We start from the raw sequence: 21016 nt of genomic DNA, 5'->3' as shown, positions 1-21016 counted from the left end.
CTCTTCACCTAGTTCAGGTTCTAAGACAATTTAAAGTCCAAAAATACTGGAAATAAAAAATAGTAAAACTTAAGAAATTTAATTGAAGATTTCCCCGTTATTTTCTAGCTATATTCTCTAGGAAGATGATGGCTCTAAATTGAGTGAGATAATGTTATATAGGTTTTTTTTTAATATCAAAGTTAGTATCCTAACAAGTATGACTTTTTAGAGATAAGAATTGGAATTTCATTTTAGATATAAGCCACATACAGAAACATTTACCTTTAAGAATGATTACACATAACACTGAATAATTTTAACAATTTCAAAATCTACTTAAAACTTAAATGGCTAGCAGGAAGCAATAAGGAAACCAGGCTATGAACAGGATTTTATATATGTAGTCTACCTACCAAAGCTTTTAAGCCAGTTTTAAAAATCTGTTCCTCAAACAACCTATTTCTGAATCATCTTGGTGCTTTATTAAAATACAGACTCCTAATTGTATCAAAATCCTACAAGATCCAAGTCTTCGTCCAGGTATACAGATTTTAAACAAATTGCCAAAACATTTCTATACACACAAAATTTAAGAACTTCCTACTTTTCAAGTTTAAACAGGTACAAGTTACATCTTCCACATCTCACCATTGACCACATAAAGCAGTAACTGAAACCACTGGATAAGTCAACTAAAGAAACGGAATTATCAGAATCAATCTTTCTTCCACTAGTATAATTTTATAAATTTACACGCAAAAAAAATAATTTCTTTTTTTACATTCACAAAAGTGTTTTATTGTTAAAATGCCAATGTATTTACTTTTAAGTACATACCATTTTTGTGGAAGAAACCAGTAAATGTAAGCTGCAGATGGGCTGACAAGCTAAAAAAACAAACCAAAAGTTTATCACTTTAATGCTCTATAATAAAAATAGCACTAAACTTTAAAAAAGTACACCGAAATCAAAGTTACTTCAGCTAATTTATAATGTTTGATTTTCTTATTCTTAACTGTGCAAGCCCATGACTCTACACATTGTCTATGTACTAAAAACAAAACAACCCAACACAAAACAACACACAAAAACACCAAAGGAGTACATCAGAAAAAAACAAAAAAAAAAAACTAGATTACCAAAAGAGGGGCAAGAGTATTTACTGTGCTTTAGTACTCTACCTATAAAATAAGGACACATTTCCCCTCCCACCCCTGAAAAGAAAATTCTGATAAGGATAGCTGAGTTCGTGCAAAAGTATCTGAATACTTTAAAGCTATGGAAATTCAATCTCCTAACAAATCAAACAGAACCATCACTTTCTTCTTCCATTAGGGGTAAAATATACAATTATAGATCTGCTATAGATTTGTAATTTATTGTTTCAACACATCATTCTCATTTACTTTTGGAAGCAATAGAAAAGGAAACAAATTATACTGATCCTTTAGAAAGTTATCAACTAACAACAGAAAAACTATTAAGATATGACAGAATAAACAAAAACATTCATAGGTTTCTGTAGTACCTTTAAACTGCAAAAGAGAGCAGTTAATCAGAAGCCATTCAAAACTTTCTAGAACACAGTTTTTGTCATGTGATAGATACCAGATTATAGAGGGCCAGACAGAACAGATGTTAGGGGAATGGAAGCAATACTGATTCCTTACCGAAAAAATGTATTAGTGTAAAAGGCAGTAAGGTGACATTTTAGTCATTCTTATAATCAGAGGCGAAGAGTTATAAAAAGACATTGAGGCCAGAGAGTTTTAAGGAGCAAGTAATGATTGAAAACAAGGACATATTATAAAGAAGTTAGCTTTATAACTATGCCCAGGATTTGTCTTTCTTAGAGAAGAGGACAGTGATCCTTCAACAGAAGATGTGAAAATGCCTCTATCTTCTTACTGAGATAAGCCATGAAACTGTATGCTAAAAATCTACAGGGTGGGGGCGCCTGGGTGGCTCAGTTGGTTAAGCAACTGCCTTTGGCTCAGGTCTTGATCTAGGGGTCCTAGGACTGAGTCCTGCATCGGGCTCCCTGCTCTGCGGGAGTGTGCTTCTCCTTCTCCCACTCTCCCCTGCTTGTGCTCTTTCTCTCTCTCTCTCTGACAAATAAATAAAATCCTACAAAAAAAAAAAAAAACCCAAAAACAAAAAAACCAAACCCCAAACCAAACCAAAACAAAAAACTATAGGGTAGAAGTTCTCAAAGGGCATTTCCAGAACAGTACTAAGAAAAGTATGTCAGAGTATCAGCAGAGGACAAAATGACTATGAAGGGTGCAACCAGAGTTCTGAAAGCATAAATATGAGAGAAAATGAAGAGTAACAACTGTAACTTAAGTATCAACAAAATAAAAATGGTACACAATGGGATTCTTGAAAACAGGTAATTCATGTATATTACTTTCAGACATGAATCAGATATATTTTGAAAACACGTAAGGAGTGGGAAAAAGGAGGGTGGACCATAAAACGTACATGAGGAAATTTTTAGGAATCTTTATCTTGACCGTGGTGGTTGTTACCTATGCATAGTTGTCCAAATTTAGAACTATATACCAAAGAGACTGAATCTAACTGTATATAATTCATACTTCAAAAAAAGTACATTAAGGGGACAGACTGTAGAAGCCCAAAGGAATTTTTCATGATGATGGAAACATTCTACATCTTGATCATGGTTATGGTTATGTAAGTGTATACATTTGTCAAAACTCTAACTATATATTTAAGGTGGGTGTATTTTATATCCAAAGCTGATTTTAAAAAGTGTATCTGCCATCTACAAAATCTATGTGCCATTTTACTAAAAAATAACTAGCATTCTCCTATAAAAATAGTTCCATAAATGTTACCTTACAAACCAGAATTAGCAAAACTCCAAAACATAACTGAAGACAAAGAGGAATATTCTATAATCTCCACATGTTAGAAGATAATCCATTAGTCACAACTAATCTATCCCATTCTTAGTTGCATGACTTAAACGTACATACCAGGGCCACTTAATTTTCTTTTCTTTTCTTTTTTTTTTTTAAAGATTTTATTTTTATTTATTTGATAGACAAAGATCACAAGTAGGCAGAGAGGCAGGCAGAGAAAGAGGAGGAAGCAGGCTTCCTGGCTGAGCAGAGAGCCCGATGCGGAGCTCGATCCCAGGACCACAGGATCATGACCCGAGCCGAAGGCAGAGACTTTAACCCACTGAGCCACCCAGGCGCCCCACATTAATTTTCTTAAAACCCCATTCTGAGTGTATCATTCCTCTCCCCAAATATTCCAATGAGTCTCCAAATGCCAAGTCTTTTGTCTAATTGCTAACTGTTACATAGCTCCCATTTTTTTTTCTCTGCTAAAGCCTATATAGGAATAAACAGGTCAGGATGGTAGACAGAAAAATCCAAGTTTAAATTCTGGCTCGTTATTAGCTGTGACCTGATATCTGTAAGATAAGGAAATGACCTCTCTTAAGACTGTGAGGCTTACATAAAACAATAAAGTACCCATCAAAGTACCCTTTCCCTCTTCTATAATGACCCCATCCCCAACCATCCCAGAGCTTAATGATCACAGCTTAATCTGAAGTATTTGTATATACCACTTTTTTGTCACTTTTTTCACATACATATTACCTTTTGAGACAATCTTTTTATTACATCAGTTTCCCTAGCACCTAGCAGTGTCTTATAGAAAGGCACTCAACATACTTTCAGAAGAACAGCAATGTCTCCTAGAACAAGATTTTTTTGTTCTTAAACTCTATGTCCAACATGGGGCTCAAACTCATGACCCTGAGATCAAGAGTCACATGCAATCTGTTACTCTATGCAATGAGCCAGCCAATTGCTCCTAGAGTAACAGATTTTTAAGGTCAGGGATCATGACCCATTACACTGTAGTGCTTATAGTGTTATTTAGATTGTTTTTATAGAAAATGTGGTTCTGGGACGCCTTGGTGGCTCAGTTGGTTAAGCGGCTGCCTTCGGCTCAGGCCTTGATCCCAGCGTCCTGGGATCGAATCCCATATCGGGCTCCTTGCTCAGCAGGGAGCCGCTTCTCCCTCTGCCTGCCACTCTGTCTGCCTGTGCTCACTCTCTCTGACAAACAAATAAATAAAATCTTTAAAAATAAAAAAAGAAAAGAAAATGTGGTTCTAAGTTCCAACTCTGAAATGACAGAAACATCTTGCACTGATCTACCCCCCAAAATATTTTAAATTAGTGTTACTCAATATGTAGTCTGCAAACTGAAGTAACTAAGGAAACTTGTTACCAATCCATAAGTAAGAAACTAAGAGTAAGACTTTTAACACAATTATAGAAATTTAATGTTGCCATAACATCCTCCAAGCTTGTGATCAGTAAGTATATTTATAAAAACATCAATCTATAAAAGATTGAAAATTAAGCACAAAAAAGTCCCTCACCATAGGTGGTTTGAGGTACAGTTTTAAATGATAATGTTTTAAGTTAAATGAGATAGGAAGCACATCCTAACATGTTGACCAATAGGAAGCTATCATTCTAACATTGTTTCTTTAGGAAAAGAACTCCAAATTTCAATTAACCAGCTTAAAAAAATAACTTTGTGAATGTGATTTGCTAAGCACAATTTCTCCTCTAACTCCCCCTTCTAAAAGTAAACACTCTAATATGTACCTAGAATAAAACAAAACAATGAGGCCTACTTTCTCTTTTCCATAGATGGTTTCATTCAAGAAAAAAGGGCAATTTTCTTTCCCTTCCTGATTTACCCTCTTCCCTCTCTTGTGGCTCTGTCCGTATCTTAATTGCTAAGCTAAATCAGAATGGAAGGCAAAGAAACATGTGGACTAGTCAGGCCTATTTGGTTTCAGGCTGTGATCTAACTTAATCAGGATTAGATACCAGGATAAGGATTTGGTTCATCTTTGTGATACATGCCCTATCTGTATCTTCTGAGGAAGCAACCAATGGGGCAATAGGAAACTAGATGAGGAATTGAAATTTTGAGGTAAGATTTCAAGCATAAACATCTAACAATTCTAAAACTGTCTAAAGAATGAAGTAAATTTAAATTCATAAGGGACTAACATTCTGAGATGACATTCACTCACGAACGAAACTCAAATTTTAAGAACAGGCAGATCTCACCAAAGGACCAAGGTTTTATGCTGGAAAGAGACCAAGATTAGTGCCTCTACTTTGTACACATTAATCTAACAATGGCATGTGTAAGGCTTCATTTCTAGAGTTATGGCTGTATTACCTCATAACAGGATGATAAGATATTTGGCATCAACACTGTTAGAAGTTAGTCACCCAACTTTTCTTATACATTTCATGCTATGAATTGTAAAACTGAGAAATTGGTGACTACATCAAGCCCGATATTCTGGGAATCCAGGGTTTCTTCTAAGGTTGGGACACAAGGATAGGAACACTTTGTAATGAGAAGATAAAGCTGAATGAGTGGATGGAGTCCTTCACAAATAAGTAAATCCCCTTTTAGAAGTATAACAGACAAAATATAAAGGAATTTTTGTAAACTCAAAGATTATACACGGAGAGACATCTTAATAATTTGTTCTTAAACACTTAAGAATCGGGTATGTTCAGTAGCGACTGATAAGACACCTTCAAGAATAAGTACACAAAAATAATCTGAAATAGGAACAACTGAAGTTCTGAAATAGGAACAACTAAAACCCAACATGAAAAGATGCCGATTTAAAAATAACTTCAAAACTTGTAGCCAATACAAGATTGTTAAAAAAAGAGAGAAAGGGAAGAAACACATCAGATCTCATTAATGGTGGAAAAGACAAAAAACTGAGTTAAGAAGCAGACTTAAGTTTTAAAAATGCAGTTAAATCTACAAAAATCTACAAAATCTACAAAAGGAAACACCAGTAATTCAATATAACTATTAAAAAGATTTTTATGGGGCACCTGGGTGGCTCAGTGGGTTAAGCTTCTGCCTACAGCTCAGGTCATGATCTTGGGGTCCTGGAATTGAGGCCCACATCGGGCTCTCTGCTTGGTGGGGAGTTTGCTTCCCTTCCCTGCCTGCTGCTCTGCCTACTTGTGATCTCTATCAAATGAATAAATAAAATCTTAAAAAAATGACAATAAAATATTTTTATGGCTTTCTTGGGATAAAGACCAACATGCTTAAATAGCGTCCAAGGCTCTACATTATCTAGCCATGGTCATCTGCTCTAGCCTTAGTCACTCTCCTTATTCTTTCTAGTCAGCTGCTCTGGCCTCAAATGACATACCTATACTATTCCCTTTATTCAGAATCACCTATCTGTTCACCCTGTCAGTCCCCATTTTACTCCTACATCCATCTTTCATATCTCAACTCATTTTTTTAAGGAGACCCTCCCTGACCACCAATCATTATTACCAAATCCAAGATCCCAAACAAGAGCTGGATCACCTGCTTCACACATTCAGTTTCCCTATTTTTTCTTTCCTAGCCATTATTTTACAATTATATATTATACGATTTTATCTTTTTCCTCCATAAAGGCAAGGTCTTCATCTGTTTTGTTCACCATTATATGCCCTAAGACTAGTATAAAGTTCTGAACCTGGTACACTAAGAAAACTGGATCTCAGAAAAAAAAAATAGATCTGGACTTCTTTATACAAAAGATGCTTACAAAAGAAAGATTACTAATTCAAAAGCTTAGGTGTTAACAACAAATAAGAAGTGATGAGGCAATTTATGTTATCAACCTACTAAAACTTGAAAATGTCCCTAGCAAAAGTTCTAGTTCTGGTATCTTTTGAGGGGATTTCTCCAGCTGCTAAAAGAGGACCAGGAATGGATGATATTTAAGTGGAAAAGAGAGGAGACATTTTGCTTTTTATTTAACTCAAATACCTTTGCACACTACTCCAATTTGGAAACCCCTTCATGCTATCTTTCAGCCAATGGACATGCACTTAAGAAGTCAAAGGAGTCAGGACTACAGAATTCCAAAACTGGTAGTACTAATAGCACAAAAGACTCCTGGGATCCTGCTAGGATAGAAAACTAAAGAAAGACCAGAACTTTATTCCAGTAAGCCAAAGTACTTGGTCAAAACCCAAAATAAATTCAAAACCCAAATAAGAATTGAAGAGGACAGAATACAAGGAATTATGCAGACATTCTAAATAAAAAGAAAATAAAGATATTTTAAATATACCCTATCACACCAAAAAACCAAGGATAAACAGCAGGAAAAACTTGAGACTGAAGACACAACCACTATGAAAAAATCTTCTAATTAGTATGGAATTTTCAGAAGCCATTCTTCAAGAAAAGAAGAAATTTTTTTAAAAGATTTTATTTATTTGGGGTGCCTGGGTGGCTCAGTCACTAAGCATCTGCCTTCGGCTCACTCAGGTCATGATCCCAGGGTCCTGGGATGGATCCCCATATCAGGCAGGAAGCCTGCTTCGCCCTCTCCCACTTCCCCTGCTTGTGTTTCCTCTCGCTGTGTCTCTGTCAAATAAATAAATAAATAAAAAGATTTTATTTATTTGTCAGAGAGAAAGAGAGAAAGTGAGCAAACACAAGCGGAGGGGAGGGGGGGCACTGCTGAGCAGGGAGCCCAATGCGGGGCTCAATCCCAGACCCCTAGGATCATGACCTGAGCTGAAGGCAAACGCTTAACTGACTGAGCCTCCCAGGCATCCCAAGAAAAGAAACAATCTTCAAGAACAATAGGGTTTATTATTGAGGTAGGGCTACAATGTCAATTATGGCCTACTGCCATATGTTGACTGACATCTTCAAGAAGTCAAAACCATGAAGTGTCCATTTTTCCCCCCATCAGTTGCTTCCCCTAATATGTTCTGCCAATATCTGTGACTAGTAAAGACAATAGTCGATCTAGAATGTATGTCAATAAAAGATCCTTGAACACCAACTTCATTTTGCACAGATAATGCTGGGAATTTGGCCTGGTTTATAAGTTACTACAAATGACATACATAAGTCAGGTAGTTGATTGTTCTACTTTGTGGCTATAGTACTATAGTATTTGTATCTTGATATTCCACTGAACTTTGGAGAATGAAATACATGGAATTTGGGAGTAGAGACATTACAATTTTCCAAGTGCTGAAAGAACATGAGAACCAATGGAATACTCCCAGGCTACCACGGCTGAACAAATCCAGGATTCAACTAAACTGAGTAAGATCTGTCGGAGATGGTACAGAATAAAAAATATAAATGGAAGACAGATTAAGTTTTGGTATACGACTTAACTTCTACTAATTTATGTCAGGGAAAAACAAAGATTAATTTTGTTTTCTTGTAAAAGAATCTGACCACAGATTTTACAAAGTTTTACAGTGCAGGCATGACATACTGGTGTCTAGGGAACTTCTAACAGTGCTATGTGATAAGTTTAATGGAACAACAGGATTATGCCTAATTTGAGATGAGAAATACGTTTAAGTGATTTAATAATACCAAGCCTTGGGGGTAAACATAAAACAAAGCAATACCCCAATTTATTTTACTGTCTCTGGGAGTGACACTACAACATTCATAAAGATCCTAGGAGATGGAGTGATGCTGAAGCACTTAGCACACAGTAACTCAACACCTCTGGGGCCTAAAGTGCCTTGCTGGCCATTAAGCTCCAACATAGTTAGGTCTGTTATTTATTTATTTATTTAAAAGATTTATTCATTTATTTGACAGAGAGCGAGCATGTGTCCACACAAGCAGGGGGAGCAGCGGAGAGGGAGGGGGAGAAGGGAGCCTGATGCAGGGCTCAATCCCAGGACCCTGGGATCATGATATGACCTGAGCTGAAGGCACACTCAAACAACTGAGCCATCCAGTCAACCCTAGGTCTGATATTTTATTTTGAAAAAAAAAATTTTTTTTAATTTTATTTATTTATTTGATAAAGAGAGATTACAAGTAGGCAGAGAGGCAAGCAGAGAGAGAGAGAAAGAGAAGCGAGAGAGATGGATCAATCAATCTTGGGGGGTTGAAATGGCCAATTCACTAGTCTCATGTGGATCCTAAAGACTGAAAAAGTTGTTTTTCAAAATTACAGGAAGGAATTCTTGCAACCCTCTGATGCTTCTGTGAGTTAAAAACAACTCTGTTAAGAGTACTGGCCTGGGACGCCTGGGTGGCTCAGTTGTTAAGAGTACTGGCCTAGCTATTGAAATGACTGGGTCAAAAGGAAAAAAATTAATGGGTGAGTGATTATTCAAAGAGAACTGACTAGTATTACCTATCTCCCTCACAACACATATTCTAAGGGAAGCTCTGTAGTATTTATCAAAGCCAATGTTACAATCAGATACCAGTAGGTTTAGCAGTGATAAAGATAGAGCCTTAATGGGAAAGATAAAGAAAAGGGTCAAGTTTTCTTCTTGGTTCATTCCTCCTTCCCACACAAACTCTGAAAGACCTGGAGGGCAAATTATTAAAATGTTCGGGAGAAAAGAACCAGAAAACCTCAAAGATGAGGCTCTGACTACAGCTTATACTTTACATAAAAAAGGCCCTGAGGATCCCAAGAACTCTGTCTAGGGTAGGTAACCAGACAAGGATCTGGAATAGAAATTGAAGCAACAGAAAGTACACATACAGAGAACATTCTTAGTTCTATGTATTAAGGTACTCGTTGGGCAAGAACAGACAGATCGGGTAAAGATTTGGGATCTCAGCTTCTAGGACGGACTATCACAGTTTATTTACAAGTCAAGATTGCCTAGATATGGAAATATAAATTACAGTTCAATCCTACAAGATATATAATTAAAAATGTGATTTTACAATTCAAGTAACAAAATGACCTAATTCAAAAGACAAACTTAAAATATAAGCAACTGCAAAAATGACATACCAGTTACTAAAATGAAAAATTATAAATAAATAAAATATCATTAAGTCAGTGTACATCCTATCTTAATCGATAAGTTATGATTTAAAATTTTGAGAGATAACAATCTGTTGTGGCAATTAAAAAAAATCTTTTTTTAAAACCAGCTTCATTTTTTAAAAAATCTAACATTTTTAGTTTTTGTATTCTCCCTAAAAGTAGTCAATGAATAAACAACTACCACCCAAGTTTCTCTGTCTCTTTAGAATGATACTCAACTTTCTTTAGTTTACATATCAAAGAAAAAATGGAAACACGCTGTCTAGCTTAGACAATATAGTCAGAACTTTTAGAGATCAGTTCTAGGTATTACATTTGAAAACATACAATAAATAGATTCTGTCCAAAGGGTCAAGTTTCTGAAACTCTTATGTGAAAAACATATTTCAAGTATAAAGTTAGGAATACTTTGAAAGGCCTAAATATAAGGAAGGACAAGATGAAAAGACAGCCTCTTTCAGATTTGAAAACAATTATTTAGAAGAAATGTGATATTGTGAAGAACCTGGCATACCATTTAATATATAGTAAGTATACCATAAATATGAGTCTCCATCCCTCCTTATGTGAGGTAGTATGGTTAATACCAACTGCAAAAGCTACAGAAACTTTGAGTCAACATGCAAGAAACTCGTAAATAAATAACAGTGAACACAACTGCCTTAGAATAACAGTGAGTCGCCAGACTGGAGGTATTCAAGATGAGGCTTAAGGGTTCTCTGCCACAGATGCTATAGAATCAGTAATTGCTTTTACATAGGAGTTTGGACCAACTGACCTTTAAGGTTCCTTCTAACTCCTTACAATACTGGGGTGATCACTAGAGAAATGATCACTAAAATTTTTTTCTCTTTCCTCAAGTGTGTCACTTAATGTAAACTGATAGGTTATCTTACCTATGAGATTCTTGCTCTCCTTTCATTTTCTCTACTTTTGATAACATATCATCAACTTTAAATGTTTTCCTGAAAGAAACAGATAAACAAAATAATCACTTCTCGACTGGGGAAAAAAAAAAAGATTATACTTTATTGTCACTGTAATAGGCAAGGTGGAAATCTGATTTTGATTATTTTTAATAAGATAAATTGTGGATAGTTAGCCATAACAATGAATACTACATTGAAACAGTGTATGTTATAATACAGCAGACAACCCTTCAAGTCCCATCTCAAAAGCTATCTTTTCCATGAAACCTTTTGTAATTAGTCCCAAACCAGAGTGATTTCCCCTTACCTATGACAACTGGCTTATATTTATTTTGACATAGAGTCTCATAAATGTGAACTTGCATAAATATTTTATTTCTTCTCCTAGACTATAAGCTCCTAAAGGGCAGAGACTGCTTTTCTTCAAGGAAAGCCACATCATTGTACCTTACATTTGAAAGGTATCAAGCATCTGTTGGACTGAACCAAACAAATGCAAATCACATATTCTGAAACATCCATCTATTTCTATTAAGTAACCTGACAAATATGTGGTAACACAACTACATAAAAATAAATATTTTATTAAAAAAATCTAAAATAAACAAAACATCCTCAAAGGTTATTAGCAATGGCTAAAGTTAAATGATATGTCATAATAAAGAGATGGCTATCAACCATCATGGAAAAATTATGAAGTTTAGGGGACATGCCCATCAAATCATAATAAAATTATTAGCTTTTAACTCCAGGACTTTAAGAGAAAAAGGTACTTTTTCCACACAACAGAAACTTAAATTAAGAATAACTCCCATATACTCCCAAGCAATTTAAGAATGGACTCTAAAACAAGCCTTATCTTGGTTCTTAAGGTGGTCTATTATATTAGTTCTACAGACAGAAGCTAAAAATCTAGACCCACATATGTTAACTGGAAATGAATATTTCTTCTCAACTCATACATTTTTTTCAAACTTAAGACATGAAAAACTTAATGTACTCCACATAAATTACTTTGTAAACCTTGAATTCAGACACTAGAAATTACTATCAGGCTCATTTCCTCCTAACAGCTACTATACTCAACGACTATAATAAAAAATTATCAGTATAGAAATGTTAATGTAATTATATTACAGTAAAATACTAATAAGAGCAGAATTGATGCAATCTACAGTTCAGGTGAAAAATAGCCTCCGTTAACAAAAGATTGTTTAGGAAAAAAAAAAAAAGCTTCTCTCTTTACCTTTAGAGTTACTGAAAACTTCAATATTAATGTTTCATCCAATAGAGCATAAAGGAAGTACTTTAGAAGGATGGCAATACATTTTCAATCTCCACAGATAAGAGAGAAGAAAGAAGAAAAATGTAGGATTATTTTAGGCTAGTTACAAAGAACTATCCAGTATAAATACTGAAATGTACTAATGAGGAAGGTTGTAAAGTTACTGGAAACTTTTAAGAATAATAAGTTTTTCTTTATGCAATGATTAAGAAGAAATCCTGTCTGTAAGAAAGAAAAGTTAAGACTGTAAGTCACAAGGTTCTTCTCTTCCAACATTATGGAGGTGTGCATAGGAAAGCTGAGTGTTAACAAACATGTGAAATAGGTTAAGATAATATAGGTAACCCAGCCTTCTTTAGGAAAAAAACAAAAACAAAAAACAAATCACATAAGCAACTATACAAAAGCAGTCTCACTCCCAGCACCAAGTATGTCTGTTCTTTAAAAAGATACTGCTACAGCAGCTCAGATTTAACAAGGGAAACCGTTATCAAAAGATCATCAAAAAGGAGAATATTTTTAAAATTCAAGAAATTCAAGAAACTCCAGGAAATTTTCTTAGGAGGATTCACAAACAAATTACATGAACTCTAGTCAAATAGATTCAATAAAAAATGCCCTTCTCCTCACAAATATTTCCACTATATGAGTGTTGTGTTACTCTATAGAATGTGAATACTTCTATGAAGTGAAACTAAAGTACAAGATGAGTTTAACAAACATACTAGAATTAATATCACAACGAACTGCATGACCTCAAAGGGAGTGACATATTTATTCCAACAATGAATATTATACTGTTATAAGAGTAAAAAAGGAGTCCCAAAACATTTTGAGCAAAGGATAGTTATTAAAAGCGATTTTATAAAAGGAGTCCCAAAAACATGTTTAACAAAGCCCACACCATTAGGCTAAATTCACCACCTTCCAAAGCCACCAGCTACTTTGAAAAGAACTGCACTCATCTGAGGATTTATAAGTTGTACAATTTGTTAAAAATTAATTTCACTGTCTTTTATAAGCCAGGCATATGACAAAAGCATTAAGTGATTCCTAATGCATTTTTGCATGGAATAAAAACTATGGGATTTCTATGTTTATTGCCTAGTAAACAGCTGCAAAGCTCCCCCGAAAGACAATTTTTTGCCTAAAAAGCAATAAATTAAGAAAAGTAATTTCTTCTACCAAGCTTTTAAACCTGTCTCTACTTATTAGCAGACAACAGAAATGTATCCCACAAGGAGACAGTCAAATAGTCTGATAAACAAACATGACAATAATGAACTTAGATTTTAAACGTATTTTTAAATTTATGGATTAACTCATTGTTTTGAAAAAACGTAATCACTTAAAAAAAAATGTTTAAGTAACCTCTACACCCACAGGGGGCTCAAACTTACAACCCCAAGATCAAGAGTCTCATGCTCTACTGACAGCCAGCCAGGCACCCCCAAACCTAATCACTTTTAAATAAAAATCAGGCCACATCCTAAATGATAACCAATCTTCCATATTAAAAATACTAGAGGAAAAAAGTTAAGTGCTACTTAATCAAAATCTCCTAGTTTTATAGAATAAATCAGAAATCAGCACACCATGAACCACAGGCCAAATCCTGCCTACTGCCTGTACCCAAACCACAAGCTAAGAATGACTTTTATGGATAAATATGTGCAATTGATTTGAACAGTAACTAAACCCCAATAAAGGTAAATGCCATCTCTTCCCACTGCACAAAAAGGAAAGAGTCTCACACTTCTCACTAGCAGGCATATTTTACAAAACATTGTACTCAATTATTAGATTTTAAATTTTATCAATAAAAAAAACTGAACATTTTTTTTTCTTTTTGTGTAAATATCTACTTACATTCTAACTAATAATCTTAATTCTGCCTCCTGGACCTCAAAGCCTAAAATATTTACTATCTGTTCCTTCACAGAAAGTCTGTTGAACCTCGGCATAGATCAAATAATGACACAGACAGGCAAAGAGCTGACAAATTTAATTCTGTCGCCTAATCCATCACCTTCTTCTCCTAGTTATTTAGGCTCTTGGCAAGCTTCACCTATTAAATGTAACACACACAAACACACAATCGCTTACATACACTCTCTGTTCAGAAAGATTACCAAAAGACAAATAGTTTTAACATTTCAATCCTTCAAAGTACACCTACATATATATACAAAGCTAAACCAAGTCTTGCCAAAGAAACATGATGCTTACTTAATAATCAGTAGGAGGCTCCAAAGGAGTTTGGTTTCAGAGTCTATTGGGATAGCTTAATGGTTTTAGTGAGTCAAGATTAACAATACCAAATGCTTAATACAAGCTCTTTCCTTTAAACTTAAAATTGTTTATTTGATATACTCAGTCACCTTGCATGTAGGATAAGAAACTAGCATTCCATAATTACATATGGTTAAATATTGCATGTTTTAAACAAAAATAAGCTCTAATCGACACCCCCAGAGTCCACCTGAAAACTAGATAATTAAGACTTCTTGTTTTTTAAGAACATTCAGTCTGTGGAGTCTATGGAGAAATATTTCCTCTTCTAGAAAAACCACCACCAAAGACATAAAATGAGACTTTCTGAATCTATCATTATGGAAGCAAATTCTTCGTTGTTAGAACATATAAGAAATATTTAAAAATTAACTTAAACTTATGTATTGAGGATAGTTTCCCTGAGCCCTTTAATATTTAAATCCTCAGCTTTTTCAAACTTGAAAATACTCACAGAACAATATAAAAATATTATTCAGTAAAATTACTTCATTCACTCCACTACTGTATCATTTCTACTAGAAAAAAAATTGGTAATAAACTAGATTTTAAAAAATGATACTATTAAAAATCGCTTGGCAACCAATTCAACCAGCCACTTTTTCGTATTTAATCTTTAATTATAAAACAGTACCTTAAAATAAAACTTTAACATTGTCTGATCAACTCAAAATAAGATTCATAAAAATGTACCTTTTGATGTTTGTTCTGGAGTTTCGATGAGACATGTAAGTAAGAGTCCTGTGCAAAAATATTGGCTACAAAAAAAGGTTTTAAAATATTAAAATTAAATAGGAAAAATTCTAAGAAAAAATATTCATTAATTTTATTGACTACTTACAGCTATAAGATTTCGAGTTCGAAGAAATCTATAGATCTGCGTTGGTTCTAGGTAACAGGAAACAAAAGGATTACTTAAGTTCTCAAGAAAATAACCAGTCCAGCCAGTATTATAACCAATATAAACCAATCACCTGTATGAAAATCATGTACTAAATAGTGACATCAAGAAAATTAGCATGCATAGTAACATCAAAAGACATTCAGTCTATGGCATATATTCACAAAACTCAATTACATTTATTTTAAATTTAAGGTTCTCTACTATCTCGTGCTTAAGCCTTGCCATTTCTAAGGAAGCTACCTTTTAAACTAGTCTGTATGCAGAACTGAAGACTAATTATACTGATTTAATTAAGCTAATTGAAACTATAACCCATCTCCTCCCAAAAATGAGCTGAAATGAGGTAGCTGGATTCAGCAGAAGAATTTATTGATGCTAAATAACAATAAATTTTCACTTTTTAACTGGTCTTTTAAAAAATTAGTAGTAAGCTGAAACAGAATCAAACAGTTTCGCAGATGTCCTAATGAAGGTATAATGAAAGTCAGCCAATACTGAAAGAAATGAGACACAGACTATACCTAAAATTTCCAATGAATATTTAATTATAATTGAAGTTTTTATCTATTTTGTTCAATATAAATATGATCCCAATATGTAAATACTAGCTTAACATATATTTTTAATCAACAAATCCCTAGGCTTTTAAAAGCTCTTTGGTTAAAATTCATTTGCCTTCAGAAATAAAAATATATATATATTTTATATACAACAATACCAGTTCCTTTAATTTAGTAGTATCACATTTCTTTAAATAAAGAAGTAACAAAAGGAACTAAAGATAACTTACTATATCAGTATATGTATCAAAGCATTTTAACTTCCCAGAAATTAAGATCAATATTAGAGAAGAATCAAGTTGTTTTGTGATAAAATCTAGCACTTAATGACAGTTTACTCCTCCAAGGTAGACTCATCAGAAAGCAAAAATAGCTTAAACTTTCTTGGCAGCTTTGTCTCTGCATCACATTTAGAAAGAAATGTTTAAATTTCCACTTAATCTTCAGTTAGTTTAGTTTTAGTGTCAAATACATAAAAAAGAGAGAAGATAATTTAGAAGGGGTACAAACATGTACGTTTATTGTCATCACTGCCCTTCAGTTCTCCATTTTTCCAATTTAAAGCACTCCAGATTTTTCAAAGTAGATTAAGCAAAAGTAAGACTGTGAATCTCTCAAGCAGGTTCAATATTCGTTTCAATAAAAACTGAAATTCCTTGTATTAAATTCGCAATTAGAATTTCAAGAAGCACTAATAAGAGAGAATGAAAGAAGGGTATTAAACAACGTAATACCTCTTTTCAAGCACAGCTGATACCAAGCCTTTAACATATGCCACGGTAAAATTGTAAATAACGACATTAGGCGGTAAAGCCGAGTTTTTTCAAGTTTCTTGTTATTTAGCTATTAGCGATCATCCAAATTACAAAATGTACACAAAAGCAAGAAGGAAAACAATCACGATTTAATACTCATTAAAGGACAACTGAGATTATTTACAGTCATGATGTTTTTAATAAATTCTATTGTTTGTTTCCAGACACCTTGCCTTCCTTTCAAATCAAGTCATAGTTCTGCCTGCCCCTGAAACAAGACCTTAAAAGCCAAAACTGACACAATAAATGTTCTGGAATTAAGACAAGTAACAACGGGCAAAATTCCGTGGCAGTCTCAAGAGTAGACACTCTAAGCGCTACCCGACTCCGTTTACGTACCCATGGAATGGGTGGATAGAATTGAAAGATTTCAAGCATCCAAAGGTGCCATGTTAACGTGCAGCACCAAGTTAGTGCGAAAGCATTTCAGGCAAATGACAATTGGGTCGGTTTTCCTGCACTCCTCTCTTAACAAGCTTTATTTGACTCCTCAAAACGTACAACCGAAACCCCTGTACTTCCAGAGTAAGAAAAGACAGGAAAGAAAGCAAGAACTAGTCTCGGGATCTGACTGCATCCTCAGTCCAACTGTAACCTCCCCATCTAAAAGCCTCATCTTTTAAACGTGGGGCCCCACTGCCCAAGCTCTCGGGTCAATCTTCGGGGAGTCAAGAACCTCACCTGCACCCCCAGGTCCACCTCCCCCTAAGGCCCTACCTGGACTTCGGACCCCCTTGCCCGTAATCCCTCAAGTGGGAACAGCCCCCTCAATTTCTCCCTCCACTCCCAAATCAAGTCGAGTCCCGGCGAGGAAGGGGGGCCCAGCACGAGTGTCCCGGCCCCCTAATGCGGGAAGAGGGGGTATTCCTGCCCTCAAAGCCGCAAACACACTCACTCTCAAAGGCCTGGAGGAAAAGCTCGTGGTCAGCCTGGACGTGCTCCATTTTCGGCTTCTTCACCGGTAACACCGCGGCCCCCGCCGCTGCCGCCGCGGAGGAGGAGGACGAGGCCGAGTAACTGCCGCCTCCTCCACAGCCCCCGCCGCCGGATTTGCCGCCCGACGCCGTCGCCGCCGCCACCGCCGCCGAACCCCCGAAGCCGCCTCCCCCGGACCCCGCGCTGGGCCCCGAGCCGCCCCCTCCCCCACCGCCGTGCTTCTGAGGCGCCATCGCGGTTCCTGCCTCCTCCCCCCGCCAGCTACCCGCCGGGCGGCCCCGGAGAGTAAGCGCCTGCAATACCAACCGCTCGCCCCAGCAGGCTCCGGCGGACCGAGGGGGGAAGGAGGAGAGAGGGGAGGAGAGGGGAAGGGAAGGGAGGAGGAGAGGAGGGAAGGAGGGAGGAAAAAAAAAGTGTCTCCTCCTGAGAGCCCCGCTTCGCTCGGGAGGCCGCTCACCCTAGCCTGGCCTCGCTCCGCCCACTTCCCCCGCCCGGCGTCCTGATTGGCCGGCGGGAGCGCGCGCCGCCCGGCCGCCCAGCCCGTTGGCCCGCGGATTCTCCCGTCAGTCACGCGGAGGCGCTTCTCGCGGAGGCGCGGCTTGGTTGGCCCGTGCGCGCTGCCGATCGCGGGCCCGGCCGCCTCTTTGAACTGAATTCGCGGGAAAATTAGGGGTCGGAGCGGCCTTCCTGCTGGCCCCGGTGCATTGTGGGGAGAGAGGGACCCGGCGAGCGGCTTAGGGAGCCGTTTCTCGCCTTCTGAGTGTCGTCAGTCACCGCCCCCAGGGGGGTAGAAGACCCCTGAAGAGAGGCGGGCCTCTGAGGAACTGGGGGCGCGGGGCCTGTGAAATGAACGGAGATCCATTACGGGTCATCGAGTCTCTAACTTCGCGGGAAGGGGCCTGACTGGGAGATGGGTGGGTCGTTTTTTGGTAAAGGGGCTCCCGGGACGAGGATCGCGTCCCCGATCCTCTAGCCACCACGTGCCCCAAGCCACCCCTGGCCGAATCCCACCCCGCAAAGCCCTTGAGCGGATGGAGGGCAGCCCGGGGGCTGCGGCTGCAGCTGTCGGACGCGACCGGGCTCCACCAAAGAGAGCGGTTTATGTGTAACAATCACCTATAAAATGAGGAAAACTATTTTTGGTAGGTGATTTGAAGCTTCAGGATCGTTACTGAGAAAGTCGTGGCTTACCGACTGCTGGAAGCAAGACTTAGATACTTGAACTCCCCCCTCCCCGCCCCCCCCAACTCCCCCCCTTCCACCCCGCTTCAGCCCGCCGGGCACCATAGGAGTGGTCGGAGGGGTAAACTGATTTCTTAAAAGTACGTATAACCTCGAGAACCTATTCATCTTGCGCTGAAAAACTTGAGAGGGAATCCGTTGTTTTGCCCGTCCTGCTTAAAAAGACAGATGCAGAGGCCCAATTTAGTCTCCTCCTACAGACAGGTTTGGAGTTGAGCTAATACTCAAAAGATTTGAATTTCAGGTTGGACAAGGTGATCTCTGAGATGTTCTAGCCAATTCAAATACTGTGATCTTATATTCCATTAAAAGGAAACATTATCTTCCAAAGTCCCAGCCTGCAAACACAGAACCGTTTCATAACTTCCAATAACATTTTTCAAATGTCTACTTTGGGACCTTTATAGAAGTTAACTGCAAACACTGTTTACAAAACAAGTGTCTTTGGAATGGTTATTCAAGCTGTTTCCAAAACTAGTGTCTTTGGAACAGTTATTCAGACATCTGAAGTACCGCTTTTATTTTGTTTTGTTTTGTTTTAAAATTCTATTTATTTGACAGACAGAGATCACAAGTGGGCGGGGGGGGGGGGGGGTGCCGCGAAGCAGGCTCCTAACGCGGGAAAGGAGCTTGGGGCTCCATCCCAGAATCCTGATCCAAGGGCAGAGGCTTTAACCCACTGAGCCACCCAGGCGCTCCTGAAGTACTGGTTTTAATCAAAGCATTAGCTACTTAAGAAAGTGAACTCTACACATGATGCGTTTAATATAAAATTTGGCATTTTAGGAACACATCTGAAATAAGGTATACCTGTTGCTGATTTTTAAGTATAGCCTATATTTTCAGTCAGATAAAAAGTTCAGAATGCTCTTATTTGTTCTACTATTCTGTACTCTCTGCTACTCTCTACTTCCAAAAAAAAAAAAAAGTGTTTTGAATCGCATTAGATAAGTCACAAAATACCAAGTTATAGACCAGAAGGCTATTATATTAACAGTAAATATAATCAGCAAATGATTCCTCATTTATATAGGGTTTTCTCTTTGCCAGGGAGTGTGGGGGACAGTACAATCCAAAAAAAAAGGAAGTCACAGGTTATCATCCGTCTTTGAAGAACAGAGAAGTAGAGCTAAGGAAGTCAGGATGTTTTAAAGCGTCTTTCCCATGAGAACTCCATGTTAGTGTTCTTGGCCTTGGCATGGGCCTGGTTTTAACAGACAGTAGTTAACCAGTACTGGTCATGAGGATCCAAGCCAACCATGCTGTGGAAGAGGCATAGTAACCAGTTCTCCCTTTTTGTATTCTTTGTCCTGAGTGTATGTAGAACACTGAAAATACCATATTACCTGGGACAAGGTAGAGTTAATTGATGAGTTACCTTTTTGCTCCAGAGGTCATCACCCAGTTGGTTGTTTCTGTGGACAGCTAATTTATTTTGTGTTGTTATTTCTTAAGTGTGGGGTGACGTTTGTTTTTTAAACTTGTCATGCCAATTCACCATCAATGACGTATGTGTGTTTAGTTCCCTACTTCATATGGAATTTGAATTGCTTTCCAGGTTTCGTGTGTTTTAGCCTTCAGGACATATCCACAATTGAGCTGTGAACTCCTAAAAAAGCAAAGGCCCCATTGTCCTTTATACATATATATGAGATATGATAGACCATATCTATATCTATATCTATATCTATATATATATAAAACCTAGTATAGCATTAGATTTGTGGGCAAGGAAAGAAGAATAGCAACTGTTTTAACCTTTATAATTATCAATATGCCTTTATATACATTATCTTACTTTTTCATAATGATCATATGAAGCTGGCATTATTTTCATTTTCCAGATGAGGAAATAGGCTCAGAGAAATTACATGTTCATTTAGTAGCAGGGCTGTGACGAACACAGCTTTTTATTTATTTTATTTTTTATTTTTTTTTTTAAAGATTTTATTTATTTATTTGACAGAGAGAAATCACAAGTAGGCAGAGAGGCAGGCAGAGAGAGAGAGAGAGAGGAGGAAGCAGGCTCCCTGCCGAGCAGAGAGCCCGATGCGGGACTCGATCCCAGGACCCTGAGATCATGACCTGAGCCGAAGGCAGCGGCTTAACCCACTGAGCCACCCAGGCGCCCCGAACACAGCTTTTTAAACTGCAATTCCTATGCACCTTTGTA

At 37.3% G+C, this 21016-nt stretch overlaps 1 protein-coding gene across 2 annotated transcripts in view; it reads right to left on the bottom strand.

Annotated features, from left to right (window-relative positions):
- The window catches only part of SUZ12 (SUZ12 polycomb repressive complex 2 subunit), a 43750-nt gene extending 25655 nt beyond the window's left edge, over positions 1-18095 (bottom strand). The window contains exons 1-5 of one of the 2 annotated variants that reach the window (XM_032321008.1): positions 17561-18095; positions 15228-15274; positions 15080-15144; positions 10777-10845; positions 820-869 (exon numbers count right to left, since the gene is read on the bottom strand). In XM_032321008.1, coding sequence (XP_032176899.1) covers positions 820-869; positions 10777-10845; positions 15080-15144; positions 15228-15274; positions 17561-17834 — 505 coding nt within the window. In that variant the 5' untranslated portion in view covers positions 17835-18095. The remainder of the gene's footprint in view (positions 1-819; positions 870-10776; positions 10846-15079; positions 15145-15227; positions 15275-17560) is intronic. The other variant, XM_032321009.1, reaches the window with a different exon arrangement.
- Between the last annotated feature and the right edge of the window lie 2921 nt (positions 18096-21016).

Source organism: Mustela erminea, chromosome 18 (assembly GCF_009829155.1).
Source record: "Mustela erminea isolate mMusErm1 chromosome 18, mMusErm1.Pri, whole genome shotgun sequence".
NCBI lineage: Eukaryota > Metazoa > Chordata > Mammalia > Carnivora > Mustelidae > Mustela > Mustela erminea.
Note: the sequence above shows the minus strand (reverse complement) of the source record. Positions and strands in the feature narration are given on the sequence as shown.